The 10,765-nt window shown below is 54.1% G+C and overlaps 1 protein-coding gene across 1 annotated transcript; it reads left to right on the top strand.

Annotated features, from left to right (window-relative positions):
* The first annotated feature begins 107 nt into the window (after positions 1 to 107).
* GGA1 (golgi associated, gamma adaptin ear containing, ARF binding protein 1) lies at positions 108 to 10,511 on the top strand. Its single transcript, XM_027879470.1, has 17 exons — positions 108 to 216; positions 589 to 673; positions 981 to 1,056; positions 1,640 to 1,738; positions 2,984 to 3,107; positions 3,601 to 3,701; positions 4,657 to 4,737; positions 5,156 to 5,293; positions 5,434 to 5,515; positions 5,730 to 5,837; positions 6,167 to 6,322; positions 7,083 to 7,147; positions 7,289 to 7,467; positions 7,566 to 7,849; positions 8,051 to 8,220; positions 8,466 to 8,576; positions 8,753 to 10,511. Exons 1-17 carry the CDS (start codon positions 186 to 188, stop codon positions 8,861 to 8,863), a joined length of 2,001 nt encoding a protein of 666 aa, XP_027735271.1. The 5' UTR covers positions 108 to 185; the 3' UTR covers positions 8,864 to 10,511.
* Positions 10,512 to 10,765: the final 254 nt, after the last annotated feature.

Genomic DNA, 10,765 nt, shown 5'->3' with positions numbered 1-10,765 from the left:
GCTCCATGGCGGAGCGGGGACGCGCGCCGGCAGGGGGCGCGCTGGCGGCGGGGCGACGCTCTGGGCCGGCGACTTCCGGGTGTCGGTGGGCAGAGGGAGCGGGGCCCTCCATGGCGCGGGTGCTCCGGGCCCGGCGGGAGGGCGGCGGGGCGGCGCTGCCCCGCTGAGCAGCCGCGGGCCCCGGCATGGAGCCCGAGACGCTGGAGGCGCGCATCAGTGAGTGCGACCGCCCCGCCGCTCCCTCTAGCGCGGCCTGCGGGGGGCTGTGCGGGAGGGGGCGCCGGGGGTCGCGCGTAGCGGGGTGGGGAGGGCGGCGGCTCTGGCCCCGCGCGGGGGGTGGGTGTGGGCGCACCCGGCGGCTGCTTCGAGCCCGGGGCGGTGTTGCCTGAGCACGGGGTCAGCAGGGAGGAGGGGGCCGGAGTTTGTGCACAGGGCGGCCACGGGAAGGGGCGAGCGCACACCGGCGTGTTTCTCCTCCCTCACCGTTCCCCACCACCGCACCTGGTGGAGCTGGCAGGGAGGGAGTGAGATCGACGTTGCCCCTCGCCTGGGGAGGTTTTTCTTACCGTCCTTTCGTCCCACCCGCAGACAAAGCAACAAACCCCCTGAACAAGGACCTGGACTGGGATGGTATCAATGCATTCTGTGAGCAGCTCAATAAGGAGCTGGAGGGGTAAGTGCTTCGTCCTTTCCTCAGGCATGCTCCAGATCACAAGCCTGGTTGTGATTCTTCACACAGTAAAATCTAATGGGCTCCAGTCCCAAGAGCTGAAAAGGCACAAAGGCCCTCAGGGTAGGGCAGGTGGGGGGGTCCTGGTCCGCTAATGGAAGGTACCCCTGGGTTTCCAGGTGTCTTGGTGCCTTATCAATGTCTTCAACTTGCAGCATGCTTTTCATCCCTGGATTCCCAGGCAGGAAGACAGAAATCAGGCTTTTCATCAATAACTGCCTAGCTTTTTTTTTCTCCTTACTCCTTCCAGTCCTCCACTTGCCACCCGACTTCTTGCCCACAAGATCCAGTCTCCACAAGAATGGGAAGCTATCCAGGCCCTCACGGTAAGGGCATCTGCAGGCTGGTAGAACTACATGGAGGGGCAGGGTGTGGAGGTGCTCCGTCTTCACTGGAGAAGCATGGGAAGCTTTGAATTCCATCTGAGAAAGCCCTGGAGCACCTGGGCCCTCGGGTGGGAGAGGGAGCGAAGGTGGTTCCACAAGTCAGGATAGGTTCCTTGGGAAGATCTTGTTCCTAGGACCGTATCCTGTTGAAGTTGATAGGAAGCTTTTTTGTTTTTGTTATGGTGGCCTTGGCAGTGCTGGGTTAATGGTTGGACTCCATGGTCTTGTTGGTCTTTTCCAACCTAAATGATTCTATGGTTTTTAATCACATTGTGGATCTGCACTGTGAAAGCCTGGGTATCCCTTCCATGGGCTGTTGAGCCATCTCTGCAAAAACTGGCTCCAAAGAGGAAACCTGTTTTTTTGTGGGAGGGTGCTTGACCACCCAGGGGGGGATAGATGTTCCTCTGCTGCTGTGACAGTAGCCACAGGCTCCAGACTTGGTGAAGGAGAAGGAGCGGGGAGCTGCCTCCTGATCCTGCTGCTGCCTGCGTGCTGGGACTCACCTGTCCCCTCTTCCCAGGTGCTGGAGTCTTGTATGAAGAGTTGTGGCAAACGCTTCCATGACGAGGTGGGCAAGTTCCGCTTCCTCAATGAGCTCATCAAGGTGGTGTCACCCAAGGTGGGTCTCAGGGCATCGTGCTGGAGGGGATTCCTGGTGGCAGGAGGGCTTTGGGAAAAAGGGGTGGCTGAGCAGAAAGGCCAGACACTCACTGGGGTGTGGGGAAAACAGTGTTAGTAGGAAATCTGGTCCTTGTTCCCTGCTGAGTTTCCTGGTTGGAAGGTGAGTTTTCACCCCTCTGCCCCAGACTGATTATTGATGTAGGAAGCTGAGAGCCAGCTTTTGTGAGACAGCTGAGCTCACGTGCGTGCCTGGAGTCACCTTCTTACATCGCTGTTGGGCTCTGTGCTGCGTGTGCTTGGGAACCTCCCCCAGCTCTGACATCTGACCGTGTCTCTTTGGGATGTCCCAACCCGACTGAGACACTCAGGGAGGACAAGCCCAGGCCTGGTCAGTGGTGTTCTGGCGAGTCCATCTGAAGGACCAGGTCATTACCTGCTCCTCCGCTGATGCTGCTGTTCCTGCAGCAGAACAAGCTGTGTGTGCTCCCCTATTCAGTCAAGGCAGTGAACACCAGCAAGTGTAGGGTTAAGGGAACACAGACTAAATATGACTAAGGAAAACCTCTGTCTGCCAGTCACAGCTTGTGATCTGCAGTGATGAATAACCAGGAAGAGTGACAGCAGCATCCTAAAGTCCTCTTGCTTGGCACCCTAGAGCATGTCCTCTGCCTTAAGCCACTAGCCTCTGGTGGCACATGCACTGTTTCTACTACCAGAACTCCCAGCAGACCCACGGGAGAAGGGTAAAGGATGATTGCATGGCAGGAGGAGAGCTGTAGCATTTGGGTATCTCCCTGCTGGGTAGTGATCGCCTGGGGCTCACCTTGCTCTAAAGGATGCCAGGCACTGGGCCCTGCCTTGTAAACCATTACCCACAGACCTTCCTCTCCCAGCCTTGTTGTCTCCCCTTCTCAAGGGCTTCCTTGCTGAGCAGCTTCTGTTGGCAGGACCCTTTTCTTCACGAGGGGACAGAGACCTGCCTGAGCCTTCCCACCTGTCCTTGTATGTTACTAAGGGGCCACTATTACACCATTTCTCACACCTCTTGTTTTCCTGTTGTGGAAACCAGGCACAATGTAGGATGTGTTGCAAGGCCCTCGTGAGCTTCCCTGCTTGCTTCCTCTTTCCTCCTCCGTGTGCCGTAGGAATGGTCTCACTTCTCCTGGGGGGTGGGAGGAGAGGAACAGGCCAAGCTTGCAACAGCTCAGATCAGCTTCAAGCCACCTCTTTTCTCTTCCTCTAGTATCTTGGCAGCCGGACACCAGAAAAAGTGAAGTCAAAGATCCTGGAGCTGATGTACAGCTGGACATTAGGGTTGCCACATGAGGTGAAGATCTCAGAAGCCTACCAGATGCTGAAGAAACAAGGTGAGAGGCAGTGATCTAGAAGGGGAAGGTGGATGGATGTTTTTTGTCTGGACAGAATCTGAAACCAGCTTTCCCTTCCCTGTGCCCAGAGCCACAACATCTGTCAGTCTGGCTCAGCACTAGGGTCAGGAGAAGGACTAGGTACCTTGGGGCTCCTAGGTGGGCAGAGGGAGTTGCTGGTGGTCCAAGTTGCTGGGTTGGAGGGCACATCTGCTTCCTCCCATGGGAGATGGGGCCTGGAAAGGTCTGGGGCTGAAGGGCTGCGAGCGCTTTGGCCGTAGATGCTGGGGTTTTCTAAGAGAGGATATTTATGGGGAGTGAAGGGCAGTTCTTCCATGAAAACACAATCCAGGATCCTGGGTAACAAGAGCAAACCCACACACCATCAGTCCCAGCTGGGTTTGGTGGGCCATGAGGGAAAAAAACCTGGGTGGCAGTGCCATCCCTGAGTGTGGGTGAGTTTTGCTGATCTCTGCTTTGGTGTCTACTGTAGGAATTGTGAAGTGTGACCCAAAACTACCTGATGATGCTCCTTTTCCGCTGCCTCCTCCTCGGCCCAAGAACATCATCTTTGATGATGAAGAAAAATCCAAGGTGAGGGCTCTGTGCAAGGAAAGGGACAGTAGGCAGTATCTTCCTGCTCCAGTATCTCATGTCCCCCTAATAAGGAGATCCAGAAAGGGTTGAGGTCCCTGCTCCACGTGCTGTCCTTCAGAAAATGCATCACAGGAATGCTGAGGGACTGCTCCAAAATCACGACAAAGGAAACGGACAGAGGTGGGGCATGTGGGTCTGTTCGACCTTTGGAGCACTTAGTTGAGTTACCTGGCCACAGGGTCTAAATCCCAGCCCCAGATGCTGCTGCTATCTCTTCCCCACCCCCAGCACTGCAATCTGCTTATTGCCCAACTACTTGTACCCTCCTGGACCTATCCTTTGTTGTCTTTCCATCAGAATTGTGTCAGCATTATCAGTGCTGATACATTTGAACAAGTATTGGGCTACTCTGGGTCTAGTTCTGTGGCCTGTTTGCTATAGGTGATACATTTTGCCTTCATGGCTTAAGAGTCTGAAGATGAGGATTTATAGGTGGCCAGTGGGACTATTCACTGACTGTGGAGAGAAAGTAGGAGCTCTCCGTCTTCACCAATTGCACCTACAAAGAGGCATGTGAAGAGGTCTTAGTCCATTGCAATCCCATGGGAATTCCTGCACAAACCAGGCTTTCTCTGTCTCGGTACTAGTGCTGCTGCACTGCAGACTCTCCGGGTGGGTGACAGGCAGGTAGGAGCAGGGTTTAAACGCAGGGAATCTTCAGGGAAAGACCAGTCTCATATAACCAGAACCATAAAGGGAAAAGGAAGGCCAGTTGTATTTCTTCTCTGCCTTGTCTCTGATAGCTCCTGTGGCTGGGATTTCTAAACAACTGGCATTGTCCACTGCCTCTGCCAGATACAGGTTTGGGTCAGAGCTCCTGGCTCTAGGGTAGCAAGAGTGACTCTGGCTGCTGTCCCTCAGCTTGGGCTCAGAGATACCTTTTCTTTTGCAGACACTGGCTCGGCTCTTGAAAAGTTCCCATCCTGAGGACCTCCGGGCTGCTAACAAGCTCATCAAGGAGATGGTTCAGGAGGTGTGGCTGGGAAAGAGGGAAACTGGGGGGGGACATGGTCTGGATGGTGATGGTTGGCACTAAAGGAGCAGTAGCTCTGTGACCTCATGCAGACATACAGAGCTTCTGCCCAGAATTTCGCTGCAGCAACTGCTAAGGAGTCCATGTGTGATTTCTGCCATTCCTTGGCTTCTTGGAGGAATGGCTCTGTGTGCATTCTGTGGCCCAAGTCCTGCTGCTGCAGCACTAGATCTGCAGCAGTTCCTTCCCTGTTTGGCATGTTATAGCCCAGAGATAAGCTGGAGTTTTTCACTGGAGTGGGAGCTGTTTTGAGGGCAGTATTGCTGTGCCTTAGACCAGGGAGTTGATGGTTGACTGGCTTCCTCTCCAAGTTATAGCCAAGAGCAAGGACATCCTTCCCCATGTGCTTCCCCTCCAGGACCAGAAGCGCATGGAGAAGATCTCCAAGAGAGTGAATGCCATTGAGGAGGTGAACAACAATGTGAAGCTGCTGACAGAGATGGTGACAAACTACAGCAAGGGGGAGACAACGGAAAGCAACGAGGACCTAATGAAGGTGAGGGAAGGCCATCCCAGCATCTTCCCTAGGCATAGCAGAAATGGGTGACCCTTATCCCCTGCATCCTCCTGCCTATTTTGTAGCCCCAGCTGAGCGTCCTGCTGCTTACCTCAGCACCCTTTTCTCCTCTCCCACAGGAACTTTATCAGCGCTGCGAGCGCATGAGGCCCATGCTTTTCCGCCTTGCCAGTGACACAGAAGACAATGATGAAGCTCTGGGTAAACACATCTGGCCTTTCTCATTCCTGCTGAGACTGCTGTGGAGGTGTCAGTGTACCCTGGTGCAGTCTGCAGCAGCAGTGGCAAACACTCTCTCTCTGTAGCGGGTACCTGCAGCTCCTTGGGCCTTGCTTTGAAGGAATAGACAGAATCAGGGTATAAAAGTCACTGTCTTGACTATTTCCAAACTTAGTTCCCACCTATTCCATTTCAGCGGAGATCCTGCAAGCCAATGACAATCTAACACAGGTGATCAATCTCTACAAGCAGCTTGTACGGGGAGAAGAGGTCAATGGGGAAACAGTGGCTGGTCCCCTTCGAGGTGAGGAGATTCGGGAAACTGGGGACAGGAACATCAAGCAGAGTGACTCTGTTGCTGGTTTCCTGCAGTGTAAGAGGAGACTGAGAGAAGTTATAGCTATATAGAAGTTATAGAAGTTACAGAAAGGTGAAACCTGCAGCAGAGTGGTGCTGGTGAGATGAGGAAACGATGTGTGGTGGTGACTGATGCATGAAGAGGGGAAACTGGAAGGGAGAGCAGGGCATTTTCCCTCTCACAGATGTGCAGAAGGATGGGAACTGGCCTCAGCACACTGCATAAGGACTGGGTAAAGTTTTTGATTCTGAGCTGCTTCCTTTTTTTTTTTGCAGGCAGTGCCTCAGCGCTTCTGGATCTGTCTGGCCTAGAGCTTCCAGTAACATGCCCTTCCTACTCAGCCTTGCCCACCATTTCAGGTGGCTCAGCAGTCCCTGTGCCTGACCAGGCTGGCTCTGTCTCCTTGCTGGATGATGAACTAATGTCTTTGGGTGAGAAATATAGAGCAAAAGCTCTTTATTCTCTCCTTAACTCTGGCTAGTCTGCATGGGTGGTTCTTGTGGCAGCAACATGAATAATAAAGAGCTCTGGGAGAGGTGAATAATAAAAGACAAAGAGGTGTCCCTCATTTAGCATGAGGGAAAGACCCTGCTGTGATTCTGAACTTCAGTCCCATGGTGTTTTCCTGTCTAGTCAGAGAGAGCCTGCAGGGATGTGCCCACTGATTTGCTCTGGGAAAACTGACCTGGCAGGTAAATCAAGCATGATGCAACAGCTGTCCCCAGATGGGATCACAAGGGTGGGTCACCCTCAGCTCCTCATGTTTACTGCTTGCTGTTGAAGTCACGAGCTGACAACAGATGCATGGGACTTCCAGAACTGTTCACATGGAAATCTTGTGAGGAGCCAATCCTAGAAGTCTCGAGTCCTTTTTTGCCCAACAAGGCGTCTGTTTGCCAAGACAAGTGCTTTGAGTACGATAGCATGAAGTAGACAGCGTGGTCAGCCAGACTTGTCAGCCCAGTTGTATTCACTTTTCTGCCAACTGCAGTGAGAACTAGACTGCAAATGAGGATCTCTGGACAGAAAAAACTACTGTCACCCTCCTGGCTCTCCCCCATGCAAGGATGGGGGCCAGAGATGGAGACTACCTTGGTGGTTCTGCCCTACTTGGTCTCTCTTATTCAGGCCACGTTTATTGCTCTTACCCACTTGGTAGCTAAGCTGCATGTTTGCTTTTACTCCTGGCAGGCCTGAATGACCCAGCACCGCATGCTGCCCAGGCCAGTGACACCAGTGGCTGGAACAGCTTCCAGGTAACATGCTGGGAGCCATGGCAGAGGGTGGGGAGGGTAGTAAAAGCAACAAATGAAGAAGTAGGGAAAAATCCCAGATCTTATGGTCGGTGCTGATATGCAGTCGTGCTTTGAGGGCTCTCCTGTGCATTCTTTTTTCAGTCATCAGATAGCAATGAGGTCGGTATCACCCCTATCACAGCAACACCACCAGTCAAAGCAGATGCTGGTGCATCCTCCCCCAAACCTTCTCCTAGCAGCAGTGGCCTGGATGACCTGGACCTCCTGGGCAAGACTCTGCTGCAGCAGTCTTTGCCTCCAGAGTCTCAACAAGTGCGATGGTAAGCAAGGGTAGTGCAGTCTCCCCATCTTTTCCGTTTCTGGGGTGCTAGACACAGCGTTTCAGTGCCCTGTTTCACTCCTTGCTCTTTCCCTACAGGGAGAAGCAGCAGCCACCCCCTCGGCTCACCCTGAGGGATCTGCAGAACAGGAGCAGCTCTGGCACCACAGCCCACAATCCTAGCATTCCACCTGTGCTCCAGAGTGTTTCCCCTAACCCCACGCTGCCCCTGACCTCAGAGCTGCCTGCCCCTGCTATGCTTCCAAAAGCTGCCAGCACACCAGCAGGAAGTACTGCAGTCCCACCGCGGCCTCCTGCCACTGCGCTGCCCCGGGAGATCTCACTGACCAACATCACTGTGCCTCTGGAATCAATCAAACCCAGTGAGCTGGGGAAAAAGAGGGGGGCGGGCGTGGGGGGAACAAACCCTGCACACTTGGAAGGGAGAAATGTGAAGGAACTTCTTGCTTGTTGGATTTCGTAGAGGTTGAGGAGGAATGCTATCTCTGTCACTTGCATGGAGTTTGGGTGATGGGGCCAGTTCCCTCCTGGCTGACTGCTGCCTGTCAATGCCTTTCCCACAGGCAGCATCCTCCCTGTGACAGTGTATGATCAACATGGCTTCCGTGTCCTCTTCCACTTTGCTAAGGATGCCCTGCCTGAGAGGCCTGATGTGCTTGTGGTGGTGATTTCTATGCTCAGCACGGCCCCGCAGCCCATCCGCAACATTGTCTTTCAGTCTGCCGTCCCCAAGGTGAGGAAACTGCTGGGGCTGAGGTCCCCAGACCGGGCCAGAGTATGATTCTACTTGTGCAGGAAAGGCAGGGTGGGTTGGGAGAGCTCTGTGGGGATGGGAGCAAGTTGTGTTGCTTTCATATTAGCAGGAACCAGCACAATGTTTTTCTCTTTGACTTGACAGTGGGAGCTCCTCAAGTACAGGAGCAGAGCTTCTGGCTGCCAAGTCACTCAGGAATGTGAGATGCTCTTCTCTCTCTGTAGATAATGAAGGTGAAACTACAGCCTCCCTCAGGCACGGAGCTGCCAGCATTCAATCCCATTGTCCACCCCAGTGCCATCACCCAAGTCCTGCTGCTTGCTAACCCACAGAAGGTAAAAGCATCAGCCCTGGGGCACAAGCAGAGGCTGGTCTTGGTGCCTAGGCAAAGCCTCCTTACCCTGTCCCTATTTCCTCTACTCTTAGCATTGTCTGAGAGACATAAATGGTTTGTGCCTCATGCCTTTCTTCCCTTGCATCTGATTGCTTATCCTTTCTCCTCCATCTCCAGGAAAAAGTGAGGCTACGGTACAAGCTGACCTTCACCATGGGAGAGCAAACCTACAATGAAATTGGGGACGTGGACCAGTTTCCCCCACCCGAGTCCTGGGGAAACCTCTAGAGCCAATGTTGCAGGCACTACACTGCAGATTCCTCGGGAAACCAACCCTGCAGGGCTGGAGCAGCCTGAGGAGATGGGAGGGTGGGTGGGGGGCTGCTGCTCACGCTCTCTTCTCCAGGCAGTCGGGCAAGGGCCCGAGGGAGCGTGCCTCGAGGAGGAGAGCAGAGATGCCAGGAGATGTTCATCCCCCAAGACTAGGAGCGGAATGGAAAGCTTCATGTGTGTGAACAGTTGCCTTCCCTGCTCTTCCGAAGATGACACTCCCTCCCCAGTCTGTCCAGCTTTTCTTCTAACCCTGCTTTCCCGCTCTAGGTGCAGTGGGGAACAAGGACAGGGAGCTTTAACAGCCTCAGCCCAGGGCAAGGGCTAGCAAAGGAAGATCCTTTTCCTTTTCTGCCCCCTCTGCACTTCCCAGCTTTTCAGCTACTTCGTGCTCTATGGTGCTCCCTCTTGTCCCCCTTGTCCCCTCCTTGGAGCTGGGCCCCAGTGTTTCCCTATCTGTTGGGATCACACTGGAGCTGGTATAGAACAAGGCTGGACAGCGGCTAGGTATCTCTCCAGCACCAGAGAGCAGGCAGATGCCCTTGTTTTGGGGGGGACCAGGGGGAGTGATCATCACATCTCTGTCTTAGCTGCTTAAGAGAGCTGCTGGTGGGAGGCGAGCCCCAGGGTGGGACCTTGAGGGCTGGGAAGGGCTTGCTCTGTGCCTTCCCCTCCCCTTTCAGCTGGAGTTCTGAACCCCCACAGCGGGGTGGCCCACACTCTTCCCATATTTTATGTATCATAGCAACTTTAAGAATGGGGGCTGGAGCGGGGCACACTGTAGGGGTTGAGTCTCCCTGCAGCCTCCTAACAGATGGGGAGAGGAAGCAGCACTTAGTCTTCCTCCACCTTGGTTGTAGTGGAGAGCTTAGAGGGCTGGGGAGCTTTCTCAGCTCTTCAGTGTCTTCTCACAGTAGGTGATGGGCTGGGAGCCGGGGAGATGGAAGCCCAGCCCATCACCACTAAGCTCTGCATGGGGGCGTATGGGGGGGGAGGGGGGTTCAGCTGTGCCTTGCTCACCCCTGCCCGCAGCTGAGGGCAGGCCTGGCTCCCTGTGGCGGGGAGGGGGCTCGCTCCAGCCACCTGATCACTGTGACACAAGAGCGGGGATCTGCAGGCATGGAGGAGACTGGGGAATGGCACATCCCAAGCAATCCTGATTCCCTGTGGAACCTGAGACCGTGGGAGCTGCTTCCCATCCCTAAGCTGGTTTTGAGAGGGCCTGATCATAAAAAACAGAGGCAAACTGTGCCCTGTGTCGGCTTGTCAGAGCTAGAAGGAGGCTTGTGTGGTGGAGACAAGTGGGGTGCCTCACACTCCCTGGCTCGGGGCAGCAGAGGTGTCTCAATGCTGGACACAGCAAGCAGTAGAGGACAAGGGGAAGCAAGGTCTTTGTGCTGGGGTTCTGCTGTGTCTTACTTCCCTTTCTGGTCTGTTCAGGGTTTTGTATGGGTTTTTTCCTTGCAGATCTTGTTTGGTTCTTGAATAGACTTGTATATATTTTCAGTGCAGAATTCTGTAAATGGAAGAAACAAAACATTTAAAATTAGACGCCCGGCGCGAAGAATCAGCTGTATTTATGGGAAATAAAAGAGTTCTTTCCTGATCCTGTCCCTCTGCCTTTTGACCCAAGGAATATATTCTCACCACCTCACCTTCCCTAACCTCTGAAAGGACTTCAATTGCACCCTGCCCCGGCTCCTTTCCAGCTCAAATCCTGCGCATTCAATCCTGTAGTTCATCCTGCAGTCACCCCGGGAGAGCCTTGTACAGTGATTTCCTCACTCCCCGGAACAGGGAGCTGGGATGGTGGAATTCCCCCAGCAGTTCTCAATTCCTTTTCTGAGAGCAATTGCTTCT

The sequence above is a fragment of the Empidonax traillii genome, unplaced genomic scaffold (genome assembly GCF_003031625.1).
Source record: "Empidonax traillii isolate 1590-97213 ecotype Southwest subspecies unplaced genomic scaffold, ASM303162v1 scaffold55:size2822071, whole genome shotgun sequence".
NCBI classification, from domain to species: domain Eukaryota; kingdom Metazoa; phylum Chordata; class Aves; order Passeriformes; family Tyrannidae; genus Empidonax; species Empidonax traillii.
Note: the sequence above shows the minus strand (reverse complement) of the source record. Positions and strands in the feature narration are given on the sequence as shown.